This window comes from Andrographis paniculata, unplaced genomic scaffold, assembly GCF_009805555.1.
Source record: "Andrographis paniculata isolate CXL003 unplaced genomic scaffold, ASM980555v1 Contig77END, whole genome shotgun sequence".
NCBI lineage: Eukaryota > Viridiplantae > Streptophyta > Magnoliopsida > Lamiales > Acanthaceae > Andrographis > Andrographis paniculata.
The window spans coordinates 3,094,905-3,110,801 of record NW_026137614.1 but is presented as its reverse complement, the minus strand read 5'-3'; the positions used below and the strand labels follow the sequence as shown (position 1 = coordinate 3,110,801).

Genomic DNA, 15,897 nt, shown 5'->3' with positions numbered 1-15,897 from the left:
TCAATATAAAATAATATTTTTATATTTTTAACACGATTCTTCATACAAAATAAAAAAAAACTCATTTGGTCTAAAACTTTGGGTGAATTAAGTCATAATCTATTTATGATTCACCTACCCCTTCTCAACTAAATAAAACAAGAAAAAATAAAGAATAAATCAATAGTCGCGCTCGGTATAAATAATTATTTAATTATTTTTTTATTTTTTAGACGTAAATAAGGAATTAATCCATTCAACTATTTGTAGTCTACCAATAATGGAGTCAAGAGGAGAGAACAAATATTCTCCTAACAAATATGATAAGTAACAAAAGAATTTTAATTCAAAGGGATAAATTATTTCTAAAAATGCATGTGACATTATAGATAACTTTTTTTGGAATGCAAATTTAGGTAAGTAATATTATTTTTTAAAAAAAAAAAATTAGATGAGCTTTCTTAGATAAAAAGGGAAATAAAATTTTCAAATGTGTCATTTACTATTTTTTTCTTTAAAAAACTCCTCATATATTCAATAATGATTTTGTGTTTGATATTACTTACATCCCTATTGAATAAGTTTGTATATATTAGATATCTCAACGGTGTGTAATTTACACATTGATAAGATATTTTCAGATATATATAGATCTCTAAGATGAAATCTCACAGTGATTGAAAATTCTTTAGTATCACAATATTCTTATCAAATGTTAATTCTCGTGTTGGCTACTAATGCTTACGGAATGCCTTTTTGCATAAGGTTTGGCAGATGTTAGTAAAATGCATTTGTTTTATAAATTTTTTTTAAAAATATTTCATTTCAAAAAAAAAAAATAAAAAATAAAAAATAAAAAAATAGTAAAACACCGAAAAATGCTATTTATATTAATAAAAAATAAACTTACAAATTAATAACAAAATTTATAAACAATAATTTTAATCTATTCTCTAAAACATATAATTATATTACATCAAAATAATAAAAGTAACACCAAACGTAAAAGTGTATAAAGAAAATAAAATTTACTAAATTTTATGTGTAGAAGTATTATTTAAAATGATAAAATGATCGAAATTCATATAAAATTTTCACCTGAAAATCAAGCAAAAATAATATTAAAAAAAAAAAAAAACTAAAAAATTGAATCCATATTAATGTAGCCGATGTGAGAGGATGAAAATACACAATTTTTTATTAATTTGTAAATAGATCATCTTATTTTTGTGCAAATTTTTAGGTTGTGAAATTAGTAAGTTATTAATAATAAGTTATGATATTAGTTTATTGTTTTTTATATGAATAATATTATTGGTATTTTAAAATTTTTTAATATTATATCTCCAAAAAATATATACAATATGAATATCATTTTGTAGATAATAAAATTTTATATAATACAAATATTTTTATTTATTTATCATTACCATAGACTAGTTTTATAAAAAATGAGGAGTTTTAAATATAGATAAAAAATTATGTTAATTGAGGAGAGATATAGAAATAAAGGGGTTTCGAGTGATCTAAGTGTAAGATGTTAGAAGTTTAATTAAATTAATTTATATTTGTTAAGTATGTTTAAGATTGATAAAATTATAAAAATAGAAAGAAGTCATCTTTTGTGAGACTATAAAAAAAAGGAAAATGGGTCATCTAATAAACAGGAGTAGCATGTAGAAATGATTTAGTGGTGTATAATATAAAAATAATAAATATTTATAATAAATAAAAATTTTAAAAAAGGTACAAAAGTAATTTTGCAAGTATAATTTATGTACGGTTACTTAATATTTATAAAAAATTATAAAATAAATAAGACTATTTATTTATTTCAATAAGATTATTTAAGATATCTTTTTATATTTGTATAAAATTTACATAAATACGTGTTTACAATTATGTTTCATACATATTTTAATTTAATCAAAAATTTCATACAATAAAAAAGTATGCATTTTATAAAAAAAACTATACCATTTATCCAATTTAATCAGGCTTAATAGAGAATAACGTGAAATTGAATTATTTTTAGAAATTTAATAAGAAAAATACAATGAGAGATTTTAAAATGGGTAAATTCTATAAAACTATATTGTTTTTGGGTTTTATTTATTGCGTGAACTATTGTGTTAATGTAAAATTACGAAACACCTTAGTTGTTTAAAATTGATGTTTGGTTCTAAATAAAAACTTAAATTACGCAAATTTTATACAAATATAAAATATAAAATATCTTAGAGCAAAAATCATTTTTGGTCTTATCTAATATCATAATTATCAATTTTGGTCTAACTCAAATGAAAACTTATAAATTTTAATCCCAAGATGGTTGATTGGGACTGAACACGACCTTGTTAGCTTGAACACGGTCGTGTTAGATGACTCAGAAGGTGACTGGGCGTCCGAGGCAGCCAACACAGCCGTGTTGGGCTCAACACGGTAATGTTGATTACCATGTCATCTGAACACGGCCGTGTTCCTGCCCATATTCTCAACAAAGCCATGTTTTAGGAGGGGTGTAATCAGTAGATAATTAAGAATATATTATTAAAAATAATTATCCTATAATATAAATAATTATAAATTAAGATTAAGATAACTAATTAGTTTAATTCAAATTAAAAAAAAATTAAAAAATTTAAAATGAGACTAAAGTGTGTAATCATTTTCCAAAAAAATGAAAGTGACATGGTATGTGGAACGGACATAAACGGCAATGTGGACATGGTATCTGAGACAGAGGGAGTATTATTTTAACTTATTGGTTAAAATTATTTCATATATATTTATAATTCAACAAAAATATTTTTTACAATAATTTCATAATATAAAAATAATTAATTTTTAATATTTTAAAAAAATAATTGCAAAAAAAATATAAAGATAATAAATATTAATATATATTTTTAATAATCATCATAATATATATATAAAAATATTAATATATATTTTTAATAACAGTGTTGGATGACTCAGAAGGTGACTGGGCGTCCGAGACAAACACAGCCGTATTGGGCTCAACACGGTAATGTTGATTTCCATGTCATCTGAACACGGCCGTGTTCCTGCCCATATTCTCAACAAAACCATGTTTTAGGCTATGTTCACGACCATGTTTTCAATATAACATATTGTAGGTAATGTTTATTATTATTTTAACTTATTGGTTAAAATTATTTCATATATATTTATAATTCGACAAAAAAATTTTTTACAATTATTTCATAATATAAAAATAATCAATTTTTAATATTTAAAAAATATAATTGCAAAAAAAAATATATAAAGATAATAAATATTAATATATATTTTTAATAATAATCATAATATATATAGATATAAATATTAATATATATTTTTAATAACCGTGTTGATGACTCATAAGGTGACTGGGAGTCCGAGATAATCAACACAGCCGTGTTGGGCTCAACACGATAATGTTGATTACCATGTTATCTGAACACGGCCGTGTTCCTGCCCATGTTCTCAACAAAAGTAATGTTTTAGGCTATGTTCACGATCATATTTTCAATATAACATATTGCAGGTAATGTTTATTACTCCCTCCGTCCCAGATACCGTGTTTGCTACACTGTAGACACGGTATTTTAGAAGGGATGTAATTAGTAGATAATTAAGAATGTACTAGTGAAAATAATTATCCTATAATATAAATAATTATAAATTAAGATTAAGATAACTAATTAGTTTAATTAAAATTAAAAAATTTAAAATGAGATTAAAGTGTGTAATCATTTTTCAAAAAAGGAAAGTGACATGGTATGTGGGACGGACAGAAACGGCAACGTGGACATGGTATATTGGAGGGAGGGAGTATTATTTTAACTTATTGGTTAAAATTATTTCATATATATTTATAATTCAACAAAAATATTTTTTACAATTATTTCATAATATAAAAATAATTAATTTTTAATATTTTAAAAAAATAATTGCAAAAAAAATATAAAGATAATAAATATTAATATATATTTTTAATAATCATCATAATATATATATAAAAATATTAATATATATTTTTAATAACCGTGTTGGATGACTCAGAAGGTGACTGGGCGTCCGAGACAATCAACACAGCCGTATTGGGCTCAACACGGTAATGTTGATTTCCATGTCATCTGAACACGGCCGTGTTCCTGCCCATATTCTCAACAAAACCATGTTTTAGGCTATGTTCACGACCATGTTTTCAATATAACATATTGTAGGTAATGTTTATTATTATTTTAACTTATTGGTTAAAATTATTTCATATATATTTATAATTCGACAAAAAAATTTTTTACAATTATTTCATAATATAAAAATAATCAATTTTTAATATTTAAAAAATATAATTGCAAAAAAAAAATATAAAGATAATAAATATTAATATATATTTTTAATAATAATCATAATATATATAGATATAAATATTAATATATATTTTTAATAACCGTGTTGGATGATTCAGAAGGTTACTGAGCGTCCGAGACAATCAACACAGCCGTGTTGGGCTCAATACGGTAATGTTGATTACCATGTCATCTGAACACGGCCGTGTTCCTGCCTATATTCTCAACAAAACCATGTTTTAGGCTATGTTCAGGACCATGTTTTCAATATAACATATTGTAGGTAATGTTTATTATTATTTTAACTTCTTGGTTAAAATTATTTCATATATATTTATAATTCAACAAAAATATTTTTACAATTATTTTATAATATAAAAATAATCAAATTTTAATATTTTTAAAAAATAATTGCAAAAAGATATATAAAGATAATAAATATTAATATATATTTTTAATAATCATCATAATATATATTTTTAACATGACTTTGTTGAGAATAGGGTCGTGAGTATAGTCTAAAACATGGTTGTGTTGAGAACATTGACATAAACATGGTTGTATTCAAAACACGGGCAAGAACACAACCGTGTTCAGAAGTGTAAGGTAATCAACATGGCTGTATTGATTGCCTTGGACGCCCAGTCACCTTCTGAGTCATCCAATACGGCCGTGTTCAGTGTCAGTCAACCATTTTAGGACTAAAATTGATAAATTTTCATTTGAATGAGACAAAATTGATTAAATTTTTTGAATAGAACCAAAATTGATAATTATGATATTGAATAAAATCAAAAATAGTTTTTGCTCAATATCTTAATTTATTTTATTAAATAAAATAAATAAATAAATAATTGATTAATTATTTATTTATATAATTTTTGTAAAAATAAGATAATAATTTGTTTTCAAAAAATTATAAATAATTATTTATTCATTTGTTTTACTCAATAAAATTATTTAACATATTTTATGTTTTTGTCAGTATAAAATTTGATAATTTAAATTTTTATTTAGAATAAAAAATAAGCAAAATACATATATTTTTGTACATTTTAACTAAAATACTATACAAATTATAGTCATGTAATTTATCCTTTTAAAATTTAACGGTCAATTTAATGTCAATAAAATAAATTCAATTAAATATTTTTATAAATTTATTTATTTATAAAAATAGTTTAAAATAAAATTATAACGTAAACATTTTAAATAATGAAGCCCTAATCCCAAATCCCAGCCGTCGACTTCGCCTTGGTCCATCGTCTGCTGCCGACGTTAACTCGAACCCCCACTCTTTCCTTAAAGCTTAGGCTCCGCCGCCGCCGCCGCCGCCGTCGTTCCAGTTCCGTCCTCCTCCCCGCTGCCCTTGACTCCTCTATTACAGAAATTACTCACCTGCAACACCCCAATTCCCTCTAAAACCCGTTCCCATTCATCGCGAGGCTACGACGTCAACTTGGGAAGCACCGGGACCCCTACAAGAGCAAGCTGTGGACTCACAACGCCGCCTCTCTCAATGTGAGCTTCTTTTCGCTCCTTAATCGACCCTAATTTCGATGTCGACACTCTAAACGGAGAGCTTTTCTGCTGTGCTCAAGTACAGTTAGGAACCTTTTTCTTGATTTTGCAGGGCTGCTCTGCACATGATGGAGTAGGATAAGATTGTCGGGGAAGAGGTGTGGTTTCCCGCCTTCACACATTGCTACAGGACTCGCACAGTGCGGGACCTGTTCGCAACCATAAAGAAACACAGCGTGATTCTCTTTTCGGGCAGTATTCCTTCATTTTGAAGTTGGTATCGACTATCTTCGGTTATCCTTCGACTATTCATTTCTGGCTAACGTCGATAGATTCAGCAGGTATATATCTTTGTTCAGGCTCTTTTACTCGGTGCGTTTTGAGGTGTTTTATTTGATCTTTCATGTATGTTTCCTCTGTGCGCTGCCATTTGAAATTTTAGGTGCTCTTAGCCTGTGGTTGAGCTTTCTATTTTAATAACCTAAGATTAACTGTTGTTTATTTATCTTCTTGTTGATTTGATGCTTATGTGGATGTAATCTGAAGTCCTTATTATAAAATCTTAGAGTGGAAACAAAAATTGCAGATTAGTCTTTCTTTCTTTGTTAGAAATGAAGATCAGTGTCAACAATATATGCCAATACTTTTGGTTTGTATATCAATGCTCTAATCTCATATGTCCCTTCTGTGTTAACGCCTCGATATTGAAAACTTTCTCTATTTTAGTGAAAGATGCTCCTAGAAATTGTTCATAGATTTCTTATGGGTTTGTGTTTGCTAAATATGGGAGTTAGATGTTAATTAACACATGTTATTAGCATTTCCAATAGTTTATATGTTTGAAGTTTTTGCAATATAAATTTTATCTATCCATGTAATATGCACCATGCTTTGTGACAGAGTAATTTGCTATTTGTGCATGTATTATTATGCTTTTCACTTTTTTTCTGAGCCATCTGCTGCTGGTTATGATTTCAAGACATTGAGCAGGTCTTGGTGCCGCCAAAAGCTTTCATTGTAGAAACAAATAAAGTAGAGCAATGGCTGGAAAACCAAGCTCGGGGCCAACCACATACTCTCCTTTGCTGACTGGTCAGAAGGTGAAGAGACCTATTCTGACAGATTCTGATTGGGTCCGACCAGATGGCCGCAACCACCACCAATGCCGTCCTGCGTGTATGTACACCATCCTTTGTTATTGTGGGGGGTGGGGATATATACATGTTTATGCGGCTGATGTATAGCTATTCAGCTTGATTTTTCCTTTTTTTTTTGTTCCACTGTACTTGCCAATTATCACTCAGTTTATTTAGATTTCGATTTAGACTGTTGACAATTATGTTGTGGGGGTTTTCTTGTTCACTTGCATGGACTGAGGATTATATAGATGCTGATTGATGATTGTGTGTGATCTTTGTTAATTAGTGGTTCTGGTGGAACTTGAAAATGTATCTTTATTAGTGCATCTGTAGGCCACTATAAATGCTTAGTATCTTTAACATTCTTAACATTTAGTTAAATTTTTGGGGAACAAGACAAGCACACAGGGGTGCAAATGGCAGTAAGTTTTTTTGCATAGTCGTAGTAGCTTATTGAAAGTAATGGTCTTTTTTTTTTTTTTTTTTTTTCATTTTCTGCTTTTGTTCAAGAGTGTTTCAATGATGCATAAAGATAGCAATTTCTTGAAGTTTAGGGTGTGTACATTTGTGTTTTCTTTTCCCATTTTTGCTATTCAATTTTCCTTAGTTTTGAGATCTTTTAACAATGATTCTGTGGCATTATTTGAATAAGAAATTAATTTTATTATGGAGGATAAGTGAGATATTGTATTTTAGTTTTGTTTTACGTATGATAATGTATTATAGAAACTAGGAGAATTCATCTCACATCCTTCCGATGATTTTTTCAGTTTGTATGGTAAATGTATATCACCACCACTGTTGGAGCTGATTATGGTAGCCAAAGGCAACATATTGGCAGTCATAAGCTAATTATGGTGCCATTACCAATGAATCTATAAGCCGTTTCATAAAATTGCTCGATGCTTTTATTCAAGAAACGATAAATATAATCTTTCCTAATAACGGGCCTTCTGAACCTGAGAGTATTCCACATCCACCTTAAGCAGTTGTTTGTGAAAGGGAAATGTTGTGATTCTGTGAGATTTAGACTTTGTTGATAACAATCTTCCACAATACCCTTAACCAATCATATTTTAGTTAATTGAGATGAGTTTAGGATTAACCAGATATGAGTGTTAAACTTATGTTTTTTGTTGCAATCTTGCAGTTGTAAGGACAGGAGCAGTGACTTCTGCCTCAGGTTCTGCTTATGCTGAGTTTGGAAATACTAAGGTCATTGTGTCTGTGTAAGTATATCGATTGGAAACAATTATTTGATGCGATGTTTTTTGAAAAGACTACGGTTGATGAATAGTGTAAAACTTCTAAACGTGTATGTAACTAGAGCCACTATTTACATTTGAAGTTTGAGTGATAGTAGCAATATTCGAATGTCCTCATTTTGAAAGGCAGATGTGTCTTCTTATTCTGAAATAACGAATTTGGTATTCTTGAGCTTTTATTTTCACAAATTTTTTGAATATTCTTGTATACTGCACCATATGAAAGTTTTTATTCATCAATTTTTTTGTGTAAAGGTTTGGACCCCGAGAAAGTAAGAAAGCGGTGATGTATAGTGACAAAGGGCGATTGAATTGTAATGTCAGCTATACAAATTTCGGTACCCCTTCCCGCGCTCAGGTTAATCTGATTCCCATTTTTTATTCTTTTTACCTATTTGTTTTACTTTTCCCGATCTTACTCCATGCTATGCTCTTGTACCTGATTGCAATGATGCTTGTTTCCCAGAGTCCAGACACTAAGGATCTTTCCTCTATGCTCCATAAAGCGCTTGAGGGTGCTATTATACTGGAATCATTTCCCAAAACAACCGTAGATGTCTTTGCTTTGGTGTTGGAATCGGGAGGAAGTAAGTATAATTTTAACCTTTTGTTTGAGAAACTACGGGTGTTTATGTTATTATTAATGTGATATATATATATATATGTGTGTGTTGATGTGATATTTTGAATGTAAAATTAGATTTTAGTGTAATAAAATAAATAAAAATTGGGTGTCTGATTTGATGTTTGTGGAGGGAAAAGAAAGTTGGAATAGTAAAATCAGCGGTAAAATCTTACAAGTAAACATAAGTGTTTGATTTGATATTTTTGGAGGAAAATTTTTAAGTTGGAATAGTAAAATCAGCGGTAAAATCTTACAAGTAAACATAAGTGTTTGATTTGATATTTTTGGAGGAAAATTTTTTTGATGAATAGTAAAATCTTGGGTAAAAATCCTCAAAAGAACACACCCTACGACTTTCTCACTCATAATTCACAAATATACAAATGAAGCATGCATCAAGTTCTTTATCAATTCTCTTCCTCACGACTTGGATTCATTTTTCACTGAATGATCTTCGTAATTAGCAAAATATATCGAGACCTTTAATGTGGCCCTTTGTGTTTATGTTATTATTAATGCATTTGGTCTAAAGTATTCGGTATTTATCAAAGCTTGGTTATAATGTTACTTGCCGCAAGAAATTTTCTACCATTTCCCGGCATTCTTCCAAAAAATATTATTAATGCTGCAGGCGATCTTCCAGTAGTTACAACATGTGCCAGTCTTGCTCTAGCCGATGCAGGCATCATGATGTACGACATTGTTGCCTCAGTTTCAGTGGTGCGCTTCGAATTCTTACACTCCATCTTCGGTGCTGCGATTCAGTTTTGTCTTAACTGGATTTTCTGAAAGTGCCTCGTATCATGTCTTTGTATTCTCTGCACAGTCGTGTCTCAGGAAGAGTCTTCTCATTGATCCACTGTCCGAAGAAGAAAGCTGCCAAGACGGTAGCCTGATGATTACGAGCATGCCCTCGCGTAATGAGGTTACGCAAATGACAATCACAGGTGAATGGTCGACACCAAAGATACATGAGGTGAGAAATATATTCGACTTAGTTTTTTACAATGCAGACAGATTCAGACAAATATTCGATACTTTAGGATGCTATTGTATATGTCGAATGCAGGCTATGCAGTTATGCCTCGACGCTTGTTCGAAGCTGGAGAAGATCATGAGATCTTGTCTTAAAGAAGCTGCTTCAGGTTAGCAAAATTAGGAAAAAGATTTCTAAATCAATTCATCATTTTCATAGATATATATATATATATGATTATATCTATACATCTTTATCATATAATGATTTTGGCTTCTATTTGATATCCTTTCGATTTGATTTATGTTTTTAGTTTGAATGGAGGTGCCCTTAATGAACATGATTCATGCCTCTACTAATTTTGAGCTATTATTATGAAGTTGATGTGGCTTTATTTATTTTTGTTTTCAGTTGTATTGTTCATAAAAAAAAAAAATAAAAAAAAATCATTTTTGGTCTCATTCAATATCATAATTATCAATTTTGGTCTCATTAAAAAAAAATTATCAATTTTGGTCCAATTCAAATGAAAATTTATCAATTTTAGTCCCAAAATGGTTGACTGGACTGAACAATGGCCGTGTTGGATGACTAAGAAGATGACTGGGCGTCCCAGGCAGCCAACACAGCTGTGTTGATTACCCTGCGCTTCTGAACACGGTCGTGTTGCTGCCCGTTTTCTGAACACAGTCATGTTTCTGTCCGTGTCTTGAACACAACCATATTCCTGTCCATGTTCATGTTCATGTTCTCAACACAGCCATGTTTTAGGCCATGTTCGTGTCCATGTTTTCAACACAGCCATGTTCTAGGTCATGTTCTTGCCCATATTCTCAACACAGCCATGTTCTAAGCCATGTTCACGACCATGGACATGAACATGGGCAGAACATAGAACATGGCTGTGTTGAGAGAAACATGACTGTGTTCAGAACACGGGCAGCAATATGGACAGGAAAACGGCCGTGTTCAGAAGCGCAGGATAATCAACACGGCGGTGTTGAGACTAACACGGCCGTATTGGCTGCCTGGGACGCCCAGTCACCTTCTGAGTCATCCAACACGACCGTGTTCAAGCTAACACGACCGTGTTCAATCCCAGTAACTCTTGGGACTAAAATTGATAAATTTTCATTTGAGTGAGACCAAAATTGATAATTTTTTTTGAATGGGACCAAAATTGATAATTATGATATTGAATGGGACAAAAATGATTTTTACTCTAAAAAGAAATATTTCATTTAAAATATTATTATATTCCAACACTCTTTGGCTTATTATATCATAGTAATACAAATATAATAACCTCATTTGAGGTTTTATAGTAAATTTTACAGTAACTTAAAAAATAATAATATTATAGTAAATTTTACAGTAAATAAAAAAATAATAATATTTTATTAGTTAATGAGACGTAAATCTAATGATATATTTGTAATATAAAAAAAAATTAAAAGTATTTTGAGAATCCAATGTGCATGTTCGCACCTAGAGCTTGCAATGGGTCACTCGGGTAGGGTCGAATTTTTAAACAGGTTATATAGGCCAACCCAATCGACCCATTTATGTAAAAAAGTCAGAACACCAGACACGGGCTTGACCCATTTAAACCAAATCAATACGAAATTAACTTGTTAATCAGTTTAATAATTTTTAAGTAGGTCAAAATGACTTGATAAATTGACCTATTAACTAGTTTAATACAAAATTGATATGTTTACCCATTAATATTTTTTTTTCTTTCTAAATTTAAATAATAGTAGAATTATCAATTTTTTTTTTTTTTTTTTTTTTTTAAAAAAAATTAACTAAAATCTACTAACTAAATAAGAAATAATCGGAACTAGAAAAATATGTAAACAGTAAGGTACAATAATAATAATAGTATAATATAGTGCCAAAGACTTCTTAAATTTCTTATATTGTGAATCAATCAATCAATGATTTTTATTTTTTAAACTCAATCAATTTTTTAAAAATATTTTATATAAAATTTTGAAGTTAATACATAAATAGTTAAATATTTAGTTACCTTAATATTTGTAATAAATTAAATTAATATTTATTAATTAAATTAAATAAAACTATTTATAATATAACCATAAATAGCTATAATTTTTTATAAAGATATATATAGAATTAAGATTTTGTTAATATTTCGGTATTTATATCATGATTTTAAATAGTCATGAATAGTTAAAAAAAAAAATTCAATCAACTAAAAAAAATAAAGATATTGAAGATGATTCTATAATTTTGTTATTACTTTAAATAATTACAAGCGATAATAAAAAAAAATTACGGTTGCTTTCGTTACTTATGTCGTGACTTTTGATTTAAAAAATCATAAAAATTATACCATGACAATATCTGTAATAATTTAAAATGTTATCAGAATTTTGGTTATTTTTGCCGTAATTTAAAATAGTCACGAAAAGAATTTGTGACAATTTATGTGAAAAAATAGTCAAGACATATAATAAAAATATTTTGAATATTTTCGTTACATAAACAATTACTTTAGATAGTCACGAAAAGTTATTTGTAACTTTTTCTGCATGACATAAATTTCTCACGAAATTACTCTCCGTAACTTTTAATTGTTGCGAATTAAAATTTGCGATAAATTTAAGTAATTATTAACTTTTTTTTTTTGTTAGTAGTGAAACATGTGTCTTCCGGCGAGTTATACGGGTGCCACACAACATAGGCATCTCTGATGTTGGAGGACTAAAAATACAATTTTTTTTTTTTTACTTACGGGACTAATTTGCTACATATTCAAGTTACAAGACTAAAATATCAATTTATCATAAAAAAAAAAATTCAAATAATTATAATATTTAAGTTTATTTTATAGTAATAAAATATATAGAATATATAAATACAATTATGCCTCGCATGAGTGTAATACTAATTATTATTATTATTGTATATATATATATATATTTCCAATGAGATGATATATAATTTATAATTCGTAATTAAAAATATTTATGAGATGATATCTAATTTATAATTTATGATTTACTATTTTATAAAAAAAGATAATTTATTTTTAATTAATTACATCTCATATCCCAAAACTGATCAAACAGAAAATTCCTCCATAATCCAAACAAAACTCCAAATTTCAACAAACAAATCTCAGGATTCCGAAAATCCAGTGTAGATGTATAAATTACTCCTTTTCTTTCGTCCCAATACAATAGTCTTGTTTACTATTTTTGTCCGTTTCAAAATAATAGTCTCATTTCCATAAATAACCATATCACCATAAAATTATCCCTATTTTTTCATTATTATTACACAATTGCCACTACTTTTTACATTAATACACTCACAAGGGCAAAAAAGTCATTTATCTTTACTTTTTACCAACTACCCATATAATATCAATATTCCTTAAATCTCAGTGTCCAACACAATAAGAGTGTGTTTGTTTGAGGATTTGGATTTTGGATTGGAATTTGAATAGTAAAAATTTTGAATTTGAATAGTAGTATGATGTGATATAAATAGGTGTTGATGTGATGTTATGAATGTAAAATTGATTTTTAGTATAATGTAAAAAATAAAAAATAGATGTTTGATTTGATGTTTTTTGGGGGAAAATTTTGGATGAATAGTAAAATTTTGACAAAATTCTACAAACGAACACACCCTAAGACTATACTTTTGGGATGAAGAAAGTATTAGATTAGATTTTTATTTAATGTATAGATTTCTAACTTCTTTTCCCTTAAGTTTGTTTGTATAAATTGCTCCATCGACCAATCTACTGTACTAAACACATGAATAAAATTTTCTTTTTCTTTTTCGTTTCTTTTCTTTTCTTTTTCTATTTCAAAAATATTTAATTTCTTAGAACACAATCGAGCAACATGAATGCTTACGATGTTAGTTTGATCGGCGAAGGGCTTCTCATCATTGTGTATCATAATTGTAATTTGGTTGCAATTTTTACTAAGGATACGCAACAACGAGAGCCAGGTTCATGATAGTCGAGTGGCGGAGACAATCATTGATGTGGTTCCGGATCATCATCATCGTACTATTGACTTGTCGAAAAGGTTGGAATCGTTTTGGGACAATCAAATATTAGTTTTGGATAAATATGTTTCAAAAGATTCGGAATCGGAAGATGGTCATTGCATCATATGCCTTGATGAGTACGAGGATAGCGAACCTTTAGCAGCGATTAAGGAATGCGGGCATAGATATCATATTGTTTGCGTCGAGACATGGCTAGTCGTGAAATGTACCTGTCCGCTTTGTAGAACTCGTGTTGTTTAATGTTAATTTTTCTGGAAGTTTTGAATTTTTTTTTCTTTTTTTTTTTTTTTTTAAATTTGATAGGTTATAATATTATATGAATTCTGTATAGAGATAGAACTTGTTACCTTAAGATTATGGGTTCAAACACCAACGTCTCCAGGTCTTGCTTGCCATACATGGTTTGTCTAGTGTAACTTTCTTGTCGGGTCTAATTTACTGGCTATTAGTTTTAACCGAAAATTTATTCAGAGCATCCTAACGACTATGGGTTCCCATGTTATTAGAAAAAAATAATAATAAAAAATAAAAAAAAGGTGGAACTAATTTCTTTTTGGCTAGGATGCAACGTACCGGCCTCGAACTTGGGCCTCATGCGTATTGGGTCGAGTTGGTTCATTTGGGCTTTCTTAACTCCTTATTGTATTGTTCAGGGTGTGTTTGTTCGGGGGGTTTGGATTTTGAGTTAAAGATTTGAATAGTAAAAATTTTGAATTGAAATAGTGGTATGATATGATACAAATAGGTATTGATGCGATGTTTTGAATGTAAAATTGATTTTTAATATAATATAAAAAATAGAAAATAAATGTTTGATTATATTTTTGGATGAAAAAAATTTGATGAATAGTAATTTTGGGATAGAATCCCACAACACAACACACCCTAAAGTGTATGTATTTAATTGTAATTAGGATTGTAAAATAAAATTAAATAGTTTTGTTCGATTTTATATTAGATTTGGAAATTCAATATTCATATTGGAATAAAAATATTCGATATGATTTGAATACTAATCAATATTAATCAAATATAAATATGAAGTTTTGATATTCGTAAATATTCAATTTGATAATAAAAATATATATAAAGTATAAAATATGTTATACATATATATTTCCCAAAATAAATAAATCAAATTAAATTTATTACTAATAATACTTTTATAGTTTTGTATAAATAAATATATAATATAATTAAAACTACAACTATATCATGATATTTTTATTTATGTTAAAATATATATTTTTTTATTAAGTTATATTAATACTATCTCCGTCCGGTTATAAGGGTCTTATTAATTTTTTGTGTGTTGATATTTGAATATTAATTATTATATCAAAATGTAGTACAAATAGGAAAATTTACAAAATTACTTGTTTTAGTATCTTATAATATTAATAAAATGACATTTGTATAAAAATTATACATAAAAATATTTTTAATATTAAGTAAAATGAAACAAAAAAATAAATGCGATCCTTATAGACGAACCAATGGAGTATTATTGTTAAAATTTTTAATTAAAAAATTCAAATATAATATCTTTGAATCCAATAATGAATTAAATCTTGAATCAAATATTTGAATAATATTAAAATTGATTTGAATAATTTGATAACTATTTCTAATCGAATATAAATATCATTTTAAGATTCAAAACAAATCGAATAGTCTAATATTTCCACAAATGGAATCAAATATTGCTCAGTTTGATTTAACTAATTTACAACCCTAATTGTAATAGCATGCTCGTATAATCTTCCTCCTATGATATTTAAATTATATTAACATATACAATGTGCTGTTTGTAGTAATATTATGTATTGTCTAATAATACATAATGTCCTGTTCAACACAGTATTGAATTTTAAATTCAGCGCTGTAACTGCCGCTCTAATCTTTAGGAGGATAAAGTTCCCACCATGCCACAGTCAAAATCCGACCATCCGGACGAATTGCCGTCCCCGAAATCCCG

General features: G+C 28.3%; 1 protein-coding gene across 4 annotated transcripts; it reads left to right on the top strand.

The window, feature by feature from the left end:
* The first annotated feature begins 5,564 nt into the window (after positions 1-5,564).
* On the top strand, positions 5,565-14,162 carry LOC127266665 (exosome complex component RRP41-like). 4 transcript variants are annotated; one of them, XM_051297007.1, is made up of 10 exons: positions 5,565-5,858; positions 5,971-6,199; positions 6,838-7,034; positions 8,148-8,226; positions 8,518-8,620; positions 8,729-8,849; positions 9,519-9,607; positions 9,714-9,863; positions 9,957-10,032; positions 13,835-14,162. In XM_051297007.1, exons 3-10 carry the CDS (start codon positions 6,899-6,901, stop codon positions 13,966-13,968), a joined length of 888 nt encoding a protein of 295 aa, XP_051152964.1. In that variant the 5' UTR covers positions 5,565-5,858; positions 5,971-6,199; positions 6,838-6,898; the 3' UTR covers positions 13,969-14,162. The 4 variants fall into 4 exon arrangements, with proteins under 4 accessions (XP_051152964.1, XP_051152965.1, XP_051152963.1 ...); XM_051297008.1 differs by having other exon boundaries at positions 5,944-6,199; positions 6,849-7,034; XM_051297006.1 differs by having other exon boundaries at positions 5,944-6,199.
* The last annotated feature ends 1,735 nt before the right edge of the window (positions 14,163-15,897 follow it).